Here is a 23,679-nt window from a genome sequence, read left to right as displayed (position 1 = left end):
GGGGCGGGGGCGGGGGGGGGCATATGAAGGCCACTGGGCAGCCCTCAAGAGAACAGAGATATCTTTCTAGTGGTGATAAAGGATTGGCCCTGAAGCCTCCACACCCTGACTACGTTCCCCTTGGCTATCAAGTCTGCAATTTGTCAGGGGACTGACCCAGCACTGGGGCAGGGGATGACCACAGAGCACAAAGGAGGTTTTCTCTTGAGAGCCAAGCTGTGAGGACAACATTAGCATCATACATTAGGTAGGTTTTTAGAAAGTAGGCTTTAACTGGCCCCAAACCATCCAAGGACCTAAATATAATACCCTTGACCACATTCCGTGGAGTTTGAGTTCCAGCCTAGAACTTGGCTCTGGATAAGAACTACGGTGTGCCACTACTGCTCTCTGAAAAACTTTCAAAGCTGTCATATGTAGTGTTTGCCAGTTTCCCAGATGTAAATCATCGCACCATGCCAGTTGCAAACTACCAGCGTGAAGTCCCTGAACGTACAGTTGAAAGAGAGGCACACCGTTGGCTCTCATGAGCAGCTCAGGTTGGCCCCCGCTCTCCCCTGAACTGTATGACATCCAAAGCATTAACAGACAGAGGTACATAGCAGGAGCCAACCAAACCACATGCCAGGGCTACTCCCCGTGCCCTACATGGACAGAATCTCTTCCCCCTTTGGCTAATAAAATCTTTTTTTAAAGACAGAATCTTTTTCAAAAGATCCTCCTGCCTTAGTCTTCTAACTAGAACTGCATGTAGGCACCACCATACCCAACTCCTTTTTAGACAGGGTCTCCCTACATTGCTTAGGCCTGCCTTAAGCTCAGAGTCCTCCTGCCTTAACCTCCCTAAGTCACTAGAATTACAGAGGCACCCCTGCACCTGGCCTTTAGATTGGACCTGGAACGAGACCTGGGCCTCTCACGTGGCCCAGCCTGTGGGGCACATCATAGGAGCATGAGCCACCATGCCCAAGCTAACAGAATCTTGCAATTGGCAAGATGCTCTGTATTCCCAGACTAAAACTTGTATGTACTAGTAGGTGTTAGATGACCAGGTATCTGCTGGTCGTGGTTAGGGTGACTGGACCTGACCTGGCCACTTGCATGGTTCGTGTCCTGGACCCAGTGGCTTGAAAAACACCCCAGGCATGTATGTGAGTGTGCCCCAGATCGTGAGAGGGGCATGGAGAATAAGGGATTGCAGTGCGATCATCCCTACTGTGTGTGTGGGATGACCCAGGCTGTGCCACTGGATGGAAGACAAAAAACATGTGCGCTCTGGGCGGCCCTGGAAGGGAAGGCCATGTGCTGGAGCCAGGGTATTGTAGGGAGCCTCCTGTCCCAGGAATAAGGGGCCTGGAGCTGTAGTGCCTTTGGTCTGTGTAGAGCTGGGCTCACTTTCTCTCTTTCTCTCCCTCCCCTTCTCTCCAGTGAATGTACTCACCCTATAGTAAATTGAAAATAAGTAAATAAAATGTATCTTACTGGATCACACTCCCAAAGTATCTGATTCCATAGATAGATTGGGGATGGAGTTTAGGCATCTGCATTGCGTGAGCAAATTGTAGTAGTATTCACACTTTCAGAAATCCTTATCTCCAGTTTACTCATCCTGTGGCTTCGATGCCTGGAAGTTCAAGGCCTAGTGACTTACAATGTAGTCATTTTATTCTCAACACTCACCGTTTTGCTCTAGTAAAACAGGACTATATTTTTCAAGTCTCACCATGCAAATTTTGTCTAAATTGTAGTATTTATTGAGAGCTTCTCAAGCACCAGACATCAGACATGTGTTGCCCTCATCTCACGCCAACAACTACCATTCCCTTTTTGCAGCTAAAGAAACTGAGGCTCAGGGACCAGCAGTTAGCGTAATGGCTATGTCGCTGGACTCCCACGTAGTCGACTGCAGTTCGAGTCCCGGACCCGGTGGCTTAACCTCATGCCTGGCACATGTGTGTGCATGCCCAAGATCCTGAGAGGAGAATGGAGGAGAAGGGATTGCGGCATGGCCATCCCCACTGGGGGGTGATTTCTCGCTTTCTCTCTCTCTGTCTCTCTCTGTCTGTCTGGCAAGCGCACATGCCCTATAGCAAAAACCTCTCCAAAAAAAAAAAAGAAAGAAAGAAAGAACGAAACTGAGGCTCAGAGAAATTGTCCGAGTAGTGCCAGGGTGCAAATCCAGGCTATCTTATTACTGTGCTCTTTTTTTTTTAAAGAGAGATTTTTGCTATAGGTGCATGCGCTTGCCAGAGAGACAGACAAAAAGCAAGAAATCACCCCTCTGGGGGCCTGGCCATTCTGCGGTACCTTCTCCATTCTCCTCTCAGAATCTTGGGCACACATGCTCACGGGTCCAGCATGAGTTTTAAGCTGCCAGATCCAGGATGTGAACTACGGTTGACTATGTGAAAGTCCAGCAATGTACCCATTATGCCATCTGCTGGTCCCTTACCACTTGGTCTAAGCATGACACTGAGCTGCCTCTGTCAAATAGTATTCCTCTGAGGGTCTTCAGTGTTTGACTTAGCTAATTTAGGTAAAGTTCAGTTCCACTTTGTAGGCATTTAACTGAGCGCCTAAAAGATGTTGGCACCAGGGCTGGCCTTGTGGCCTAGTGATAAGGGAGCGCAATCCCACATAGTCAACCGAGCAGTCTGAATCCCACTCTGGTGGCTTGAAAAACGTGCCAGGCGTATATACAGGCATGCCCAAAGTCCCAACAGGATAGAGAAATGGAGCAGAAGGGATTGCAGCGTGGCCACACCTGCTGGCGGGGGGGGCGGGGTACTTTCTTCTCCCTCTCTCTCTGGTGAGCATGCATACCCTCTGACCAAAAAAAAAAAAAAGTGCTGACACTGGCATGTTATCTAATTGTAGCAGCAACTTTACAGAGAAGGCAGGACTGCTTTCTTCCAGGAGAGGAGATGTAGAGCCGGAGAGATTCTGTGGCTTGTCCTGTGTTGCATGGCAGCGAGAGGCAGAGCGGGAATCTCTTGCTCATCCCACTACCCCGCCAGCTGCCCTGCTAAGTTTTCTGGGTTCTTCCTCTGCCTGAAGTAAGACAGCTTTGATTCAGTGATACTCATTTTAAGCATTTGAGCGTGTGTCTGGCAGTCTTCACTTTTGACTGATACATGTCTGAGTCTGTGTATAAAAACATTAGTGTACAAATGGGGAAGACAGACGTAGCCACCGCTATCGTTAAACACCAGACAGAGTGGGCGGGGTGCCGCAAGACGATTCAGAGGACTGTGGGAATAGAGAGAAAGGATTAGTTATCTCCGTAGGAATCCACGAAGACTCCTGGAGATTACACTGGGTGGACCTTGAAGGTGTAGGGTTCCAACAAGTATGGAGGGGAGGGAGAAGGAAGGGGAAATTGCAGAGGAGGGTTAGGTGAAGCTGAATGTGGGACCCCAGGGTTGGAGCCCGGTCCCAGAGCCTCATGAACCTTGGTGAGACATCTCTCTTTACTCCTGGGCACCTAGGGAACCTCATGCCTGATTTGTGATTGGAAACAGGTTATTGTTCTCCTTCAGCTGATGGGCTTTATTTTGCATTCCCTTAAACAGCTCTGTGTTAGCCCTGTCTATGGAGACTGTTTTCCTCCTGGGCCTCTGTACTCAAAAGGCCACCGACTGTAGGGCCAGCAACATCAGAGTGGTCTGCCCGGTCCGTGTGATTGAGGAGCCTGGGTGCTTCGTGTGCAGGTGCGTTTCTGTCCTGCACTGGGCCAATGACTGTCCAGCTTGAGAGGTTTGGTAACTGAGTGCCTTGGGAGATCTGTCAGTGGTCTGTTCTGCTGGCGTGAGTGTTTCGGACACTAATTCCAGTGGACACCAAGCAGTTCCTTTCTACTGTCCTTTGTCGGCTGTGTGGACACTTCTCTCGATGGCACCAGATGGCAGATTTGCTCTGAGCTCTGGCAGCATTATCTGGGTGATCACTGTAAATTTGAAGGGTGCTTGAGAGACTCCAAGGCCTCTGGGGAGGGGAGAGGCATGCAATGGCCTGTTTGCCAGTTACGGAGAAAACGTGGCCAGAGCTAACTTCTGCTTTCTACAGAAAGACACAAAGAAGTGCCCTGGGATGGGGAGCTCTCCAAATAGAAGTCAGCTCACCACCGCCGTGGGACTCATCAAGATGACGGGGCATGGGGATGCCCATCATCCTTGGACACCAGTCTCAGGGATGCTGAGCAGAATATCTATTCATCCTGGAATCTGCCAACAGAGCCCTGATGTAACCCCCTACCCCTGAGCAGGGGTTGGTGTGTCTGAAGTGATGGGCAGATTTTCTGGGGTGGGCATCTTCCTCACCCTGTGGGTGAGCAGTCATTAGTGGCATTAGTAACAGTAACATAATAGCCAGGGCCTACCATGGTAGAGTCTCCCTGGCAAAGCCCTCATGTGATTCTACAAATGTCACATGTCCTGTGTTCATGAGGTGCCAGGAGAGGACTTCTTCGTGGACCCTGCTTTCAGCATGGTCCTGCAACATAGCATCCAGGAAGTCTCTCAAACTGCTATGTTGGGACAGCTGGTGCATCCATTTCTGGTAGATGGATGCCGCTGGGCCCCTCCCAACACCATTCAGTCCACTTCTAAATGGAAATCTCCAATGAGTGAAGAAACCTAGTAAGAATGGTGTCTTGCCTTAATTGTTCCAGTCTTAATACAGTGTTAAAGCTGTCAAGGGAGCATGGGTTTGACCCTCACCCCTCACCTCACCGTCAACTGACCACTCCACCCCATTCCTTTGTCCTGGGTTCCCTATCTTGTTTTCATTCAAGTAGAATGAAAACCTCTCAACATAGGAATCTCAAAAAGCAAAATGAAGGACTTCAGTTCTTTAGAATACCTCAAAGCAGATTTTTTTTTCTTTCCTTTAAGTCCAGATTCTGTTCAAGGGTCAGAAAGAAGACGGTCTTTAGTTACCGACATGGAGATTTTCAAGCCAGTCTTGTACTTAGCTCCTCCTACATGAAGGGACTTGTGATGGGGTGGGGAAGATGAAATACACATGAGGCTTGTACACTTCGTTTTAATTTTTTATTTAACTTTATTTATTTCAATTTGACCAGAGAGGGACAGAGAGAGAGAGAGCAAGTGAGAAAGCAAATCTCCAGTTCTTAGACTTGAAATGCAGTCAACCATGTGGGAGTCCAGCACCCTTAACCCCCACACCACCTGCCGGCCCCTTGTGCACTTTGTAAGGTAGTCCTTGGAGACCAACAGGCATTTCTTGCTGTTAGCTGAGTTTCTTTATTTCCTTGTCTTAAAAATTGTATTTATTGGGAACCAGCAGTTAGCGTAATGGCTATGTCGCTGGACTCCCACGTAGTCGACCGCGGTTTGCGTCCCGGACCCGGTGGCTTAAAACTCACGCCGGGCGCGTGTGCGTATGTGCCCAAGATCCCGAGAGGAGAATGGAAGAGAAGGGATTGCAGCGTGACCGTCCTCCCTGGGGGGTGATTTCTCGCTTTCTGTCTCTATATCTCTCTGTCTGTCTGGCGAGCGCACGCGCCCTATAGCAATAATCTCTCCAAAAAAAAAATTGTATTTATTTTCATAAAGTCATATCTTATCCTGCCACCTAAAAATATAGCATCTGTGGCACAGTCTCTGTGGCACAGCCAGCAGGGTACCACACTGCAGACCTGGAAGCCACATGCCAACCACAGTTCAAATCCCCAACTTGATTGGCCTGAAAACACACTAGGCATGTGTGCACATGCCCAGGATCCTGAAGGGGCTAGAGGACTAGAGGAAGGGGATGGCAGCATGACCAAGCTCCGTGAAGGGTGCTTTTCCCTCTCTCCTCCCTACCCTCTTCCTCTCTGTCTCTTGTGTGTGCTTATGTGCTCTACTGTGAATTAAAAAATTAATAATAATATTTGATGTAACAATAAAACAGGTAACAGCCGACCTAAATCCATCTTTGAGCTACTGCTTAAAATGGTACAATGCGGGCCAGAACGTGGCGTGAGGTTAAGGTAGCTGGATCCCACAGGGCCTACTACACTATTCGAGTCCTGAGCTTGGTGGCTTGAAAATCACTGTGTGTGTGTGTGTGTGTGTGTGTGTGTGTGTGTGTGTGTGCCCAAAATCCCAAGGGGAGAAAAGATTGCTGTGTAGCCATCCCCCTTGGGGTATGATTTCTCACTTTTCTTCTTTGTCTCTCTCTTCAGCAAGTAAATGTGCCCTATAGCAAAACCTAAAAAACAAAGTTAAAATGCTTTCTGTGATAGATGATTAGATAGATGGATGGTTGGATAAGTAGCCCCCTCTAACTCCTCATAAGAGTGAACTACTCAGAGTTTGTGTTCTTTTGCCCTTTTCAGACACTTCCCTTATAGGATGGCTATGGTATCCTCCCTTTCCTCTCTTTGTCCTCACCATCTTTTGACAGATGTCCTGTTGAACCAGTTAGCATAACTGAAGAGCTGGAAAGGAACGAAAGGGACCAGTTAGTCCACCCTCCACTTTCAGTCAGGGAACCATAATAAGAATGTGGAGTGTCCTATATGAAAAGACATTTAAAAAGATGTTCCCATTGATTTCCTCTTGACCCACTTAGGTGTTCTAATAGCACTTTCATGTTCAGCCTGAAAATTCTCTTTGACCATAACCTGTCTTGTAAGAAAAAACATCATATGGAAGTCATCGCTCCCTCATCCACCTCACAAAGATCTCTCTTGGCTTGGGGGGCAGAAAGGGAGGACATCACAGACTCTGCCCACAGACGCACCCTGGACTTAAGAGATGACCCTGATGTGGTAGGAGGAATACCCCGGAATCCACTGGATATTGGCCTCATGTAGAACAGCTCTCGAATCCCGCTGACAGGGCTCGGGGTAAGGAAAGTCGATTCCAGACAAAGCAAGTGGGCCAGCTGGAGGCACAGCAGTAATGCAAGGAGAAGGCAAGTCTGGCTTGAAGTTCTCCTTGTAGTTTCTGTCCCAAGGCCCTGGTGGATTTGTGAAAACACATACTATCTCAACTGTAGTCCTCAAGTTGAAGGAAATACGGGCATAATGATATAAATGAACATTTACACATGTAAATGAACCCGGTAGCAGAACCTGGGACGGAAGGGAGTCCCTGATGACTCCTGCTGACTCCAAAGCATTCGCAGGCCCTGTGTGTACCTATTCTGTAAACCCTTCTCAGTCCAGAGAAAGGGACTAGAATTCCCCCCAACTGGTTGGTTCTCCTCTTCCCTCTCTGAGTCAGAATGAATAAGACATGTTTTATTGGCAGGCCCTTGGTTGAACATGCTTGTCCTCTACACCAGGGGTCCCACAGATGGGTCCTGGTTATAGTCTGTTTGAAACTGGGCCTCACAGCAGGAGGTGAGTGGCAGGCATGTGAGCAAAGGTTCATCTGTATTTACAGCCACTCCCCATCGCATTGCTGCCTGAGCTCTGCCTCCTGTCAGATCGATGCCAGCATTAGATTCTCACAGGAGCCAAGCCCTACTGTGAAGTCTGCATGTGAGGGATCCGGGCTGCTCTCTTCTTATGAGAATCTAATGCCTGATGATCTGAGATGGGGCTAAGGTGGTGATGTTAGCACTGGGCAGCAGTTGCAAATAGTGCATTAAGATGAGTTCTGTACATTTTTCGTTATATAGTACAATAAAAATAATAACAGAAATAAAATGCACAATAAATGTAACACACTGGAGTCATTCCAAACTCCCCCCTCTCCTGCTCCCAGTCCATGGAAAAATTGTCTTTCACGAAACTGGTTCCTGGTGCCAAAAAGGTTGGGAACTGTTTTATATAGAACATGGGCACTGGGCACTTGATGAGGGGGAATGGGACTGTTGTATCTATGTAGCTGATTTCTAAGCCGAAGCAACCCTCACTGTAAGAATAGCTTTGGCCAGGATTCCTCACCAGGATTGAGCCTGCCAAATGGTTACACGTGCCTCATCTGTTCTGAAGGGCAGACCTTGGGATGTCAGGCCAGAAGCTTCCAGCCAACCTGGCTGGGATGATGATGGACGAGGGTGGGTATGGACAGGGAGAAGCCTGAGTGTCCCTGCAGCTACTTGAGAGAGAGTCCAGCTTGGTTTTACATGCACAGAAACATTCTGGGGGATACATTGTTGGCATTGTTACCTAAGCCAGATATAGTCAAAGGGGAAGGCCCTTTGCAAAATTATTCTCTTGGCTACCAAGGTCATTACTGCCTAGTTTGCCAGGTCAGGCTCAAATTGCCATGCCTAGCTGCATGCTAGCCCAGGGTCAGACAAGACAGAACTAAGACAAGAAAGAAAAAGGAAGGAGAGAGCTACATCTTCCAGGCCCTGAATCAACACAGTTTTGATGAAAAGAGAAGCCCCAGAGTCAGGAAACAGAAAATGAGAGACCAGGCCCACCCCAAATGCTGGCTCAGAGGTGTCCATTACTGGGGGTGAGGGTGGGGAGTAGCGGTGTTTGACAAAAGAGAAAGGTCCCAGACTTTGTGCACTTTTGGCAAGGCGGGGGTCAGCAATAACATAGCATAGCCCACCGGGAACACGCCTGCTTCTTAGGTTCACATAGCACCTATCTTCCAAGGAGCTCACAGGGTAAATAAATAGATATAATAATTGACCTCATCATCTTAGCTAGCAGCTTGGATATTGGGGCAATTTGTCATCATGCACTGCTTTCCCCATTGAGAGAAGAAGAAATGAAGAAGTATGGAAAATAAACCAGCTTCTTGGAAGCTTCACCCTCCTTAACATATTAACATTGATTCAGTAGCTTCCATGTGACAGTCTGGCTATGGGGATATACGAGGTGATAAGTCACAATTCCTGTCTTCCAGAAGTCTGATGAGAGTCAGAGGCAGACACAAGTGACTCCATTACAGCCTCTGTGGTCACATAGCTCAGTGAGGAGAAGGGGAAGGCTTCCCAGGGGAGAGGCCCGGTGAGTTTGAGAGACAAGAAGAAAGCTATAGACAATATGATCTATTTTTATATCCTTACCATGTGCCAGCCCTTCACAAATGTGTCATTTAATTCCAGGTGACAAAACAGAAGCTTAGAAAGAATTATCAATGTTGGATGTCAGAGTCAGGATTCGAACTCAGGACTATCTGACTTCTGAGCCCAGCAATCAGGCACTGTACTTTTAAGACCCAACTCTTATAATGTTTGTTCTGAACTATGGGCTGTGGCTGCTCTGAGGCCTGAGGAAGTAAAGTGGGGACCCAGCACAGCCCTTTTGCCTCAAATGCATATCAGGGGATTTGGCTATCCAGCATGGTCATATTTGTTGGTTGACTGGGATTGGAGTTTGGAGGGCACAGTTCATGCAGCATCGCAGGGAGCGTCCGCCTGCCCCTGGCTTTCTCAGTGCCCACGTGCTACCAGCTTGGCTCTTGGCTCCAGCCAGGCCAGGAAGTGCTTTCCAGCCCAGCCTAGCCACTGCACAGAGGCCAGGAACCACGGTGGCCCCTGGTTTGTAGGAAAGACAAGCTTCCCTCTGCCCTCTCTCACAGATGCTGCAGAGCTGGCTGCCCCTACCTGCTTTTCTAGTCCCCTTGTTTCAATTTTCCTCTCTAGATTTTTGAAGCCTGTACAGTTGGGACTTTGGTCTTCAAAGATCTGAAAAAAAAAAACAGAAAGTGACTGCATTTTCCTACAGGGGGGAGTTCACCATTCTTCTAGGAAACTGAGAGGCATCAGGTCTGAAGTCATCGTAAACCCCAACTTACTTCGTTTCATGCATGAAAGTAGATTTTGCAATTGGGGGCACAAATAAAATCACTCTGCGAGGACAAAGGAGAGACAGTTCTGTACATCCCCTCCAGCTTTCCAGTGTGGCATGAGTGATTAAAATGGAAACTCCACCAGCAAAAAAGAAAAAAAAAAGAAAAAACAATTAATAAAAACTGCATAATGAGCATAATAAGATTCATAAGGGAAGGGAAGGCTCTTAGAACCAGCCGTCTTATGTCCTGATTTGAATCTGCTTGGAGTCAGTCATTCGTGTCCTTGAACCGCAGTGGCTGTTCTGAATAATTTGGCTGATCTGAGTCCATGTAAGTCCACAGATCAAAACCACTGTCAGCCACCAGCACGTCTTCTGATAGTTTTCCAAGGAAGTCCGGTGGCACCCAGCTCTCCAGCCACTGTCACACATTTGCCACATCCTTAGGTCCTACCCTGATCGGTCAGTCCCATAACCTCCCAATGAGCTACAGGCTTCCTTTTTAGACACGGTACACACCTACGTGCCTGAAAAGGGCTTGATGTGTTAAAATTAAATAATCACATTTTTTCATAGCTACGTTCTTTTCTTTTTTCAGGTCATAAGTTTCTTTACAAGCATATTCAGTATGCTATGAGTTTAGAGTTTGATCCATTTTCCAGAGATTGTGACTGCGCCTCTTAAAATATTCTTCATGTTTATTAAATGGATGAATTAAAACATCCTTATTTCTTTTCTTTTTTTTTTTTTTTTTTTTTACAATAGGACCCGTGCCCTCGCCAGACAGACAGAGAGAAACAGAGAGACAGAAAGCGAGAAATCACCCCCCCCCAGGGGGGATGGCCATGCCGCAATCCCTTCTCCTCCATTCTCCTCTCCGGGATCTTGAGCACGCACGCACACGTGCCCAGCGTGAGTTTAAGCCACCGGGTCTGGGACGCAAACCACGGTTAACTACATGGGAGTCCAGCGACATAGCCATTATGCTAACTACTGGTCCTCAAAACATCCTTATTTCTTAGGTAGTTGGTGTCTTACTACAAAGAAAGGTGCAGCAAATCCAGATCCAAAGTGCAAAGTCGTCATAACGAGTAACTGTCACTTGTTTTCCACTGAAAATGGCAGATTCTTCCCCAGGCCCTCCTCATAGTGGCTCCTACGGACCACAGAGGTCATGAACCTCCGGATGTTCTGTCCCAGCATGGGGCTGCTGGAAGCAGAGTCCAAAAATGGGAGAAATGGCCACACTGCCTTAACCACATTCTTTTTGTTTTATTTATCTTATTTGTGATAGACTCCCTGTGCACACATGCAAGACAGAGAGAGAAACACCCTCAACAGGGTCTGGTCATGCTGCAAACCTCTTTCCCCAGCCCTCCAACTCATCAAGATATTGGGTGCATGCATGTCTCAGGTCATCCAGGCTTTGGGACCCAACCCAGAGTTGACCATGTGACTTCCAGCTGACTGTGCCACTGAGGCTGAGCCTCATTACTTTTTTTTAAAGAAAAAGTTAACAAAGCATAATTTTAAAATAATATGAAATTATCTGTAATATGCTATGGTATAGTAACATGTACTACCTTGACATCTTTATCATTCCTATAGCAACTGAAGTGGTTTTACAACCCTAGAAAAGACTTATGGGGGAAATCTAAGGCTATTTTCTCAGGCTTTATCCTTTTTCCCCAGGAAACAAAATCCAAGCTGGTCTGTTCTGTTGTCTTCTTTTTCCCACCTCAGTGTTCTCTCTAGCGAGCATGGTATCACTGATTGCTGATAAGCTGTTCGACTGCCTTTGAAGCAGTCTGCTTCTTGCAGCTTCTCTGTGTCTCCTGTTTCACTTGGAATTCCTGCTCGCTGCAGAAGACTTCAGCCCTCACTTACTCTTTCTTAAGGTGGTCATTATTTGCGTTCTCACCAGTCATTGCCTCATGTCAAAGTCTCAAGCTTTGGAAGGTGTCTGGGGTAAATTCAAAAGCGCATAGCGCCTACTTGGCAGTTTGATCCAGCATCCACAAAACCAGCTGTTGTCCCGTCTTAGAAACAAGTCCTGTACAAATAACAAACTGGAGGTGCCATCTTGCCTTTTCTTTAGCTTCAATCATTTTCAAAAAAAGGAATATTGGATAGAAACTAAATTTTATATATACATGAGTAATTTGGCTGATCTGAGTCCATGTAAGCCCACAAATCAAAACCACTGTCAGCCACCAGCACGTCTTCTGATAGTTTACCAAGGAAGCCCAGTGGCACCCAGCTCTCCAGCCACGGCTTGTCAAGGTGTTCTCCTTCGCACGCCGTTTATCTTGCACGGAATGCTTCTCTCTCCCATTCTGCTCATTTCTTTTCAGTCTTGACTTTAGAAACAATTTACCAACTACACTAGTAAATCAGAGTTGTTACTTTACATTCATAGAAATCATTCCATTGTCCCACACTTTCTCTCTACGTAATCACCAATGAACTCGCTTCCCTCCGTCCCTCCTCTGCTCTCTGGGGGATTCCTGGTGCGTTTCAAGGAAAGGGAAGCTGTGGGGAGCCTCAAGTGCTATCAGGAAGCAGGTTGAGTGTGCCAACCAAATCGATAACATGAGTACAGTTGACTTAGCCACAAATGACATTGTACCAGTAGTTAAATAAAGACAGTGGAGGGCTGCCTGCTTTAGACAGGGGCACCGAGAACAGTCTGTATGTGATAAATGTGTAAGCGGCATTGGTGTGTGCTGTGAGCCTCATCTGTGAATAATCCTCGTGAATAACCCTCAGTGAGTAAGCATGAAGTCGGCAGACGTTGGAAAGCACTCCAGGAATCTTCCCCCATCCCCTCACTCCACTTACGACACTTCATGTTCTCTGTGTGCTCATTTGATACAGGAAGTGATCAACATGTTTAGCTGCCTCTGCTGTGTGTAAGTTTTGGGGTTCGTAATCGATTCTTTAACCATAATTTTGTACTAATATAATGATTTCCTCCCAATTTTTTACAAAAGCCTGTCTATATCACAGTTCGGGAGATGATGAATATCATTTTCTCCGTTCTGTAGCTGGGGAAATCCAGCCAAAGAAGAGTGATGCCAGAGTGAGCACTAGTCAGTGGGGTGCTTCCAAATGCTTTAACAACCAGCTCTCAAAGCAAAGGAGTCCTGGTTCATAGTGGATGCTGATTTCCATGGCGTAAATATCCCCACTCTGGCTGACTCAGGCCACCAACGTGCCATTGCTGGATGCAAAGTTAAGAAGACATTGTAGACAGTCAGCTCTTGGGAGTTGGTAAAAGCTGGCTCCAGCATGTAAGTAGCAGTAATGGTTCAGTTTACAGCTTCAAGCTGTCAAGTGACCACCGAGGTCCAGCTCGGCCCTCTCTAAATCCTGAGTTAAATCAAAAACTGCACTCAGCCTCTGACTCACTGGATTTCCTTAAGGAGTGTTTTTTTCAAACCTTGAGATGCGACCCATTAAAGGGTCTTGATATTAATTTAGGCTATGAGATTTAGAGTATAGGATGGTGTGTCGCAGCAGAGTGAAAAAGAGGGACACTTGAATATGCATTTTTAAAAATCTAGTAGAAATATTAACAGATATGTACAACATAATGTAATGCTCCATGTTGAAGAAGATGAATATGAGTAGATCCTGATTTGATTATTATATACTGTATACATGCCTTTTAAAAAATCACTGTTTTTTAAATCCATTAAAGTATGCATCAGTTAAATGTAAACCAGAAATCATAATTACAAATTACAAATAATTTTAATGATATTTTTCAATAAAATTGAATATAGCAAAACAAAAAGAAATGAGTAGAACAGAACAGAAAATACCAGAGTGTAACCAGTATATTTCAACAATAGGTGACAGATGAATGGATAGATAGCTAGATATAGATAAATATATATTTATATGTGTGTATAGTGAGTTGGATGTCAAAAAGTTAAAAAAAAAATACTGGGGTGAGATGGTGGTGCAACAGTGACACAACTGAACCTACATGAGATGGTTCGAGGTTTAGGTTCCAGGACCCACTATACATGCATGCGTTTCTGATCTGGGCTTGCCAAGACTGGGGGTATATCGGCATGAAGACCCACAGAAAATACCAGAGTGTAACCAGTATATTTCAACAATAGGTGACAGATGAATGGATAGATAGCTAGATATAGATAAATATATATTTATATGTGTGTATATGAGTTGGATGTCAAAAAGTTAAAAAAAAAAATACTGGGGTGAGATGGTGGTGCAACAGTGACACAACTGAACCTACATGAGATGGCCCGAGGTTTAGGTTCCAGGACCCACTATACATGCATGCGTTTCTGATCTGGGCTTGCCAAGACTGGGGGTATATCGGCATGAAGACCCTTTGGGAAGTTTCCGTGTGTCTGTCGGTCTGTCTCTCACATGAAGTAAATAAATATAAAAAGTAAAAGTTACTGACCCAGAAGAAAATGTTTCTGTTTCTCCCATCTGCAAAATGGAGCTCAGGGAGCTCAGCCCCTCCCCGGCTGAGATTAGGCCAGGATGACTGAAGCCCCCACTGTGATAATGCTGTGGGGTGCGAGCACTCTGCCTGATCTACATGTATCCATTCTCAGGGGCAAGCAGGGCGAAACAGACAGTTCGGCTTTGTCCCTTTGGCAGATGTTTACACATCAAGTTTGGAACTGGGCAAAGTCCCATCTTCTTCTTCCTACACTTATTTTCCTGGCCAGCAGCCAATCCCAGTGACTCTCAGTCCTCCTCTGTCCACACACGTGCACAGGTATGCACGTGCACACACTTGAAGTTCTTTAGGTCAGAGCAGTCAGCCTTCCCAGGAGGCCTGCTTGTCATGAGGGAGTGCCAAAGGATGTACAAGGACTCTCCACTGGGGAGAACTAGTTTGTTTCGAAAAATAAGGGAGATGACTTTGATTAAAGCTTTCTTCACATTCTCTCCTGAATCTCTCCTGGAAGAAGATAGAAGGCATCCTAGCAACCCCACAAGGCAGGAATTGCCCACCCCACTCAGAGATAAGGAGATGAACAGTGGGAAATGTCTACACCTTCCTGAGGTCGGCACTACTGAGTCCAGAGCTCCAAACCCTGCCTTCTGACCCAGGCCTGTGCTCACAGCCTCCAGCTTCCTCAGAGTCTTTAAAACAGCCAGCCAGTCATCCGGGAACTCTTCCAAACTGGTTTCTTCATCTGTGAAATGGGGTCTTACTCTGTTATTAAAGCAGCAGCATTTTGTTGAGTAAGAAGCGCTGGCCTTAGAGTCAGTGTGTCCTGGACTCTCATCCTACTTTATAAGTCAGTGCCACAGGATCTCCAGGTAAATTACTTTATCTTTGTTCCCTTGCCTGGAAAGTGTGGATGCTGACACCTTCATAGGTTAATTATGAAGATTAACTAAGATGATGTTATCACATCACCAAGTCTTGAAGGATATAAACATGTCCACAGTGTTATCTCTGGGCGTAGGTTTATGGGTGGTGTCACCTTTCACTCTTTCTCTTCTTTTTTCTGTAGTGCACCAATAAATGTTTAACAATTTGCTCTCCAAAACAAAACACAGGACTTGGGGCCAGACAGTGGCACAGAGGTAGAAGGTAAAACGCAATGCTCTGCAAGGCTGACCCGCACGAGAACGTTCCAGGTGTGTATCCAGAGACTCTGATGACACCAGGCATTTGTGTGCCCATGATCCCCCTGACCGAAGCTGGGGGTGGACTGTGGTGTCAAGGTCTCTCTCGGTCTCTCTCTCTCTCTCCGTCCCTCTGTCTCTCTGTCACTCACAGAAGAAATACATATACTTAAAAAGAAGAAGAAAGAGAAAAGACCTGATTCGTAGTGTTTGCCCATTTCCATGGTAGAAATATGCCCACCACGGCCGATTTTAGCTACTACCAAAACAACACTAAATACAGAGTTCGGAGAGCATGCACAGTTGGCTCTCACAAGCTGGTACAAGCCCACTTCAGCACATGGCTGTTTTTATTTTCAAATGTGCACTGAATGTTTTTCTTGTGAGGTAAATTAAAAGAGAGGGAGAAAGACCTAATAAAGGCCCTAGCATCGTGTCTGACATAGTGGTTTTTATCTCAGCTTTTCCTCCCTCCTTCATTCCAAAGCCTGTGTGAATTTAACAAATGGCACACTGACTGGGAACTCCTGGCCATGTGACACGGTGGTCGTCCAGGGAGTCAAGTGTCCTTCCATCTAAGAAATTAGGAGCCTGTAGAGGAGATTCTGAGGTCAGCTTCCTGAGAAATAATCAAGCAGACAAGCAGGTCCTCTCACTTTCCACCGGAGACATGATCTAGACGTAGACAAGGTTGAGGGAAAACAAGACAAGACCCAGGCGGTGAAAGGCCTTGAGGGCAGCACACCCCCAGGCGGCTGCGTCTGACTAGTTTAACCTTTACCTTCAACTCAGTGACATAACAGGTGTGTGCGTATGTGGGGTGGGGTTGATGACAGTGGCCACCACAAATCTCTGGAGGAATACAGAGGAACGGGGCATCTAAAGGCGTCCTGTGAGGCCCCCAACAGGTCTTTCTGTGCATCTGACAAAGATGCAGTCACATTCCCCACAACCTGCTGCCTCTGTCCTCAGCCTCCCAGCTCTTGGCACAGTTTCTGGCTCAAGAGTAGGTGGTCGGGAACCAGCAGTTAGCGTAATGGCTATGTCGCTAGACTCCCACGTAGTCGACCGCGGTTCGCGTCCCAGACCCGGTGACTTGAAACTCATGCTGGGCGCATGTGCGTGCGTGCCCAAGATCCCGAGAGGAGAATGGAGGAGAAGGGATTGCGGTGTGACCATCCCCCCGGGGGGTGATTTCTCGCTTTCTGTCTCTATGTCTGTCTCTGTCTGTCTGGCGAGCACACCTGCCCTATAGCAAAAACCTCTCCAAAAAAAAAAAGAGTAGGTGATCAAGAAATTTTGGGGGTGGTGGTTGTTTTTCATTAATGAATTTCTTTTATTCCTCATAGCTTGACCTGTTGCAGAAAGGATGAAAGACAGCTCAATTAATGCTTATTAAATAAGTAAATAAGCCTCAGTCCTCTAAATAAGCCTTAGCTCTCGCCAGTTCCTAGTTTCTTTCTGGTTAGAAAATGTGACTTTAGGCCCAGCTACAGTGGTGCAGGCCCACTGCTGTGCGACACTGGAGCCAGATGGGAGGGCCCCAGGTTCACGCCCAGGGTCTACCCCAACATGCCCATGCCCGTGGTCCTGGCTGGTTGCAGGGCTGGAGGGAGGATCCCAATGTGAGACCTGTTGAGGGTGTGTGTGTGTGTGTGTATGTGTTAAGAAATAGGTAAAAGGACATGTAACTTTAAATGAGATGCAATGTGTCAGTGATTTTTAAATTTTATGCTAGTTTTTCTGTATTTTTCAAATATCTTCCAAGACCATGGATTCCTTTTATAATTAAAATGAATATATACTAAATAATAATAATAACCCATAAACAAAAAGTGAAGTAAGAATGGCATCTGCAGTTAAGGCCCAACAGGTATTGTCACCCCAGCTGGTGACCAGGGGCCACATTCGCCCAGGTCTGGCACAGCGCCAGGTCCAGCACAGATGTCCTCATGCTTCAGGACTCTAGGCCCAGCTCAGGTCTCCCTCAGCCTCTTCCCAGGCCTCCTGCCTGCCAGGCACTGACTAATGCCACTCCCCTCCATAACTCTCCCACACACAGTGTGAGCAAGTATCAGTCAGACCCAGAAGTGGAGAGAGACCAGGCCTGGAGGGGTCAAATAACAGGCTGGGCCCAGGGCCACTGACAAGTTAGAAATCAGTCAGGCCTGTGTCCCCAGTTCCTGCCCTGCCGTGCACTGCAGGGGCAAGCAGCCTCCTCAGGCACCTAAACCTCAAGGAGGACCCCACTGTGGGAGCCACCTCATCCAAACCAACATGGCTCCTGCTTCTGGTCTCTGCTTCCACCCAGGGCAGGTAGGAAGAGTCTCTGCTCCTTGCTGTGAGATGAACCAATCTGGAGACTGTGAAGGTGTTCGCTGGAATAGTCCTGTGCCTCCTTTGCACCATGAGGAATGCTGCCCTTCCTTCTGGCTTCATATTCTAGTGGGGGGAACCACCACGTTTTGAGGAGCTTTTGTTAAAGACACAGGTTGAGTCTAGTGACTGAGGGCGTAGGGGTGGGTGGAGGAGGTTTGTCTGGGGAGGTTCAGTTTTGTGGCAGAGGCACTTTCCTGCAGGCCATGCCATTCATTCCTCCATGAACCTGTCTGTGTCAGGCTGCCCTGCTCTCCGCACCTCAGTGACTCACCCAGAGCCTGGCAGCTGGGAACACTGGCAGTACTACCCTCAGGGCCCTGCCTCCGCCCAGTGGTGCAAGGACATGTGACCACGGGTTCCTCATAACTGACCTTTCCTGTGTGGGGTTAGACAGCTTTATTGAGATATAATTTATATACTCTACAATTCACCCATTTAAATTCAGTACTTTTTAGTGTATATTCACAGTTGTCACCTCTATCAATCTTAGAACATTTTCATCACCCCCAAAAGGAATTGCATACCCATCGGCAGTCACCGCCCCAATCTCTCCATACCCAAACCCAAGGTAAACACTTAGCTACCTACTTTCTGTCCCTGTCCTGGCTATTTCATGTAATAGAATCGTATAATATGTGGCCTTTGTGCCTGGCTTCTTCACTTCCTATGTTCAGGGTTCATCTATGTCATAGCATCAATCGGGAACTCCTTCCTTTTTGTGAGTGAATAGTATTCCGTTGTATAGATACAAAACGTTTTGTTGTCCCTTTATCAGGTGACAGGCACGTGGGTTATTTCCACTTTGGGACTCTTATGAATAAGGCTGCTGTGAGCCTTCATGTACAGTTTTGGAGGAGACACATATGTTCGTGTCTCAGGTGTGTGCCATGTAACTGATCCTTAACAGTATGTACGTGATCATAGCACGCTGCGTAAAAGCCCTTGCTAACTTCCTATTCTCTTTTTTGAAAGAATTTTTTATTGAAATTTATCTAGCTATTTATTTATTTTAATTTGACCAGAGAGGGACAGAGAGAGAAAGTGAGAAAGCAAGCCACCAGGTCCGGGACTCAAACCGTGGTCAGCCACACGTGTGGGAGTCCAGCGGCCTCAACCACCACACCACCTACCGGCCCCCGCTAACTTCCTATTCTGAAAATCAGTTTCAAATCCTGAAATTGGTCAATAGGCCTTATGGTGTGTGAGCCCTCACAACTCTCACCCCTCACCACCATTCCTGGTTCTTCTGTTCCAACCAGAAGGGCAAAAGCTTCCTCTGAGGAGTGCCCCCTCCTCCCTTGGCTTAAACTTTGAACTTTGCTCTCCCTCCCTCCACACGCCCACCACCTGGGTCTTCTGTCTCTAACCCCTCCTCATCCTGAGGTCTTGGCTGATGTGCACCTTCCTCGGGGAAGCGTTCTTCAACATCAGTGACTAGGGTCACTGCCACCAGCCCTCATGGGACCCCACACACCTCATTGTCAGCAGTCACAGTCACAATCAGGGTGACCAGTGCGACTGTTTCATGTTTCTGTCTCCTACCGTAGCTCCAGGAGTGCAGGGCCTCCTCCTCATTCCCCAGTTTTCCCAGCACCCAGCACAGGGCCAGGCTCACCCAGGCACTCAGTAAATATTCACCAGGTGCATAGTGGATAATGATGGCAGCAAACGAGCCACCTGTTCGGAGCATTCCTCGAGCCTTGGCGTCTCTCTCAGGTGTTGGGGAAACCCACAGGATTGCTCAAGCCAAGGTGACTTCTTTCTGTCCTCAGCCCCCCTCAACTCTCTCACTCCCCTGAGGGACCACTGCTTAAGTAAGAATAACTTGGCAGGAGTTCCCCCAACTGGAAATAAATAGAGCCTCCCTGCATCCCACACTTAGTCAACCCCCCCCACCTGTGACTCAGGGCAGCCCCAACACTGCTGACCATCCACAGAAATAGCAGTCTGTTTCCAAGGATGAAATGAAGAGGGATTCTTTGAGGCAAGTGCTTCTCTGAGAGTCGGGGAGTTGCGTTATGACAAACCAAATTCCCTTTAGTAAAGATTATTGCCTCCCTGCTTGTCTGGTTTGAAAAACTGTCCTTGAAGAAATTCCAAGAGGGAACTGTACACCTTCTGAGACTTAATTGCTTTTTCAAAAAACCCTGTTTTCATTTCCCCCACAGATATGCACTTATTTGGCCATTACCCGGCACATGACGACTTCTATCTCGTAGTGTGCAGTGCCTGTAATCAGGTCATCAAGCCACAGGTTTTCCAGTCGCACTGCGGTAAGTGGACTCCTGCGCCCGGCGGATGCATTTGTAGCCGCTGCTCTGGGGACAGTCGCCTCCTTCTGGGCTCCCCGGCAGGGTCTGGCCTTGTGTCTGTCTCAGCCCAAGGCTGTGGGTAAACCCTTCCTGGGCTGCTGCCTCTGCTCACAGGGAGATGATGTTCGGAGCTGTGTTCCTTCCTCTGAAATGCTCCATCCTGTCGGCACAAATGAGAGAAAACTTGCAACTTGTTTAGGTAGCCGAACTAGACTGAACCACCCGCCCAGCCTGGCAGAGGCCTCTGCAGGTGACCCAAGAGGAGGGGAGTGTGGTGGCTTGCGATTCACTCGAGCACCCTGACGTGTTCTCCCCCTGAAAGAGGGCCAGGAAGGAGTCTCCTCAATTTACACAAAGTGGGGCTGAAGCCAAGGCCAGCCCAGGGCATGAGGCATTGGGGTTCTGCCCCAAGGAAATGGCGAGCAGGCGAAACCTTAGGGTCCCTTCTTCTTTTCCAAGCACCCTCCTTATTTAAAAAAAAAAAAAAATCCAGGTGTGTTTGGGAACTTTCCCTCTGTATCTTAACATCCTTGGTATAATAAATTCCTTCAGCAGCTGGTCAACAGCAAACCACGGACTCCCATTCAATGCATGTGCCATGGACAGAACAGATAAAGTCCCATGGCCTCTCCCCTCAGGGACAAATAAACCCTATTTGACCTTAGACACAAAGTCACTTAACCTCTCTGGGTAGAAGGTTCCTTATCTTTAATAGTGAATTGGACCAGACGATTTCTAAGGCTGTCCTAGGTTATGAGGCCAGAATAGCACTTTCCAGTCTTTTTCATTTAAGCCATACCCTCTTCCGAAGCACGTAACATCTGAACGCTCTCCTTTGCTATTGAAGTCTCAAAGCACATTCCGTGTTGTGCCTAAAAAAATAATAATAATAATAATAATCAAAGCAATTATAATATTGAGTGTTTTTTTTCAGATTATATACATTTTTCCCTTCTTGCACTCTTAATTTCTGACTTTCCCACTCCCCATCACTTATCACTATTTTGTAACAAATAGGCATAATATAAAGGGGCTGTAGCTAGGCTCTTTAGTAAATGTGTTCGGAACTCTAGAGTAGTTTTGATATAAACTAGTATCCCCTAAGAATATGTGTTTGTATGTATAGATATGTACTTATCTACATATATTTATACATATATGCATGTGTGTATATATATGTAAAATCTGTATCCGTGTCTATACTGTAGGTATATTTTGTGTTTATAATATATAGAAGCAGAGTCCAGGCTTCAGGGGCACTCTTGTGAGTTAGTCTGAGACTTTCTGACCATCACAGGGCAGAGAAAGGACCCTTGAAAGTGCTATACACAGAGCTCTGGAGAGAAGCCGAGTCTGCAGCCAGCTCTGGTCCTTGGGCTACTTGCTCAAGGTCTCAGGGCTTTGGCTTCCTTGAATCCTCCAAGAGAAGGTAGCTTCTGTGGACATGTGTAGTTCTAATGTTTTCATTTCTGCCAGAGTGAGTGTGAGAGGAGCGGGTCGTATGCTTGGCACTGGTTGACCTTCTTGCTCAGTCTCTGCAGCAAGTGACTCTTCTGCTTGGAAGAGAGAAAAGGTTTGACCTCTCTAAAGAGACCCAGTGGTGGTGCCCCCAACTGAGGGGACAGGTATAGAGGCAGAGGCAGCGCAGCAGCAAGAAGGCCCCACCCAGCCAGGCGTTCAGCGAACGACCGCGGGAACCTCTGTTTCAGAGAATGCAGACACTAGCTCCTCCTGCGTGGGATCCTCGTTCTTTCATTCGTAGGGACGTGCCGCCGTTCTAGGCACTGGGATACAGTCGTCAATATGGTTCGCATGGGCTTACATTCTTCTGTAAGCCACAAAACCTTCATGGGAACTTAATTCACTGGCAGTTTTGATGGAAGGGCCCCAGGACCCCATTGTGCCTTGCAGAATTCTGTCTCATCTCTCCTACAGAGAACCTTTAGGGTTTAGTCTGGCTGATACATGGGCCTCCTTCTGTCCTGGGACTGCGGGTGCAAGTCTTAGGATAAGAGAAGAGAGGACAGCCTTGTGGCCACCTGCTCTGAGCAGTGCAGTAAATTAGTTTGGGAGTTTGGAGTTACAGACCTCATTAGTCAAAGCCCAGGCTCCACTGAGCTTCTCATTGAATCAGCTGACAAACAGCAGTGGGAACACAACCGTATCTCAGCAGATTGAGGCCCTTGTTTTTCAGGCATTGTCCCAGTGATACAAAACCTGTACAGATCAAGGCCAGCAGAGAATGCGAGGCAGAGCTCAGAGCCACAGAAACTCTTGTGGGGAGTGAGAATTTCAGAGTTTCCCCAAGAAGTCCTTATATAGTGTCAGGATTGCCTTAGTTTGGATTGCTCAACCAGAATACCTAGACAGGATGGCTTATAAGCAACAGAAATTTATTTCTCACAGTTCTGGAGGCTGGAAGACCTTTCTTAGGGTGCCAGCACAGTTGGATTTTGGTGAGGACCCTGTTCTAGGCTGCAGGTGTGTATCCTCACTTGATGGAAAGAGGACAAGATTGCTCTCTGGGTCCCTTTTCTAAGACCACTAATCACCTCCCGGTACCATCACAATGGGTGCTAGGATTTTAACATTTCAGGATGACACAAACATCTGGTCCATAATGATTTTTTCTCCTCAGTTAGCCTTGCTATTTTCATAAATTTGTAAGAATGCCATTGTGCTAAGTGCCAGGCCACTGTACTGTTTTCCTTATCTCTGTGCTTACAATCTCTCAGCAGCTCTGTGAAGTAAGAGCAGTACTCATGTTATACTCATCTTTTTACATTTTTTTTTATGAGAGGTTTTGGCTTTAAGGCATGTGCACTCACCAAAGAGACAGAAACAGGAAGTAAGAAATTATCCCCCAGGAGGGACGGCCACACCACAATCCCTTCTCCTCCAGTCTGCTCTTGAGATTTTCAGGCACGCGTGCACACGCACCCAATGTGAGTTTAAAGCCACCGGGTCCAAGACTAGAACTATAGTTGACTCTGTGGGAGTCCAGTGATGTAACCATTACACCATCTGTTGGTCCCTCGTGTTGTACTCATCTTGATGTTGGGTAAGCTAAGGCATGGGAGGCTCAGTACCTGGCCCAAGGTCTGAAAGATCCTTCCCCTGGAAGACAGTTACAGAGCCTGACCTGGAACTCAGGCAGCTTCTCTCCAGAGTTTGGGAAGTGTGTGCTTAGACATCGCCCTTCTGTCTTTCTGCCCGGATTACATCACCCTTCTTACTCTTTCCAGGCACAAAGGCTCTACCCATTCTTGCCAGGTTGCATATCATAGTGCACGGTTCAAACTCTCTTTCGTTCATGGCAGAACTTCTTTTCATGTGGAATCTCATGTAGAACCCTAATATAGGCACACATGTGGAAGGCAGAGCTGCTAGGGTTAAATTGGAGCAGAAACTCAAGCCCCCTCTTGCCAGGGCTCATGGACCGTCATCAAAGTTTGCTGCAGCAGTAGAGAGAACATGAGCTTTGGAGGCAGATAAACAGTTCACATGACACCCTCACTCACTGCGTGACCTTGGGCAGCTTACCTCGACTCTGCCACAGTATTCTTGTCTGTAAAATGGGGTTGTTGGGATGAAATCACTGAGGTGAGGCTAAGGGTTCATGTCATCTTCCCCTTCTTCCCAGTC

At 47.1% G+C, this 23,679-nt stretch overlaps 1 protein-coding gene and 1 pseudogene across 2 annotated transcripts in view; one reads left to right on the top strand and one right to left on the bottom strand.

The window, feature by feature from the left end:
* The window catches only part of LOC102495698 (ataxin-7-like protein 1), a 125,579-nt gene that overhangs the window by 74,472 nt on the left and 27,428 nt on the right, over positions 1-23,679 (top strand). For both annotated transcript variants that reach the window (XR_003549496.1, XM_027772127.1), the window contains exon 2: positions 19,891-19,995. Coding sequence is in view for 1 of the 2 variants with exons in the window: in XM_027772127.1 (XP_027627928.1) it covers positions 19,891-19,995 (105 nt within the window). In the remaining variant the exon portion in view is untranslated. The remainder of the gene's footprint in view (positions 1-19,890; positions 19,996-23,679) is intronic.
* LOC106734932 (cytochrome c oxidase subunit 7C, mitochondrial pseudogene) lies at positions 10,724-10,915 on the bottom strand (annotated as a pseudogene).

This window comes from Tupaia chinensis, unplaced genomic scaffold, assembly GCF_000334495.1.
Source record: "Tupaia chinensis unplaced genomic scaffold, TupChi_1.0 Scaffold000255_1, whole genome shotgun sequence".
Lineage (NCBI taxonomy): Eukaryota > Metazoa > Chordata > Mammalia > Scandentia > Tupaiidae > Tupaia > Tupaia belangeri.
Note: the sequence above shows the minus strand (reverse complement) of the source record. Positions and strands in the feature narration are given on the sequence as shown.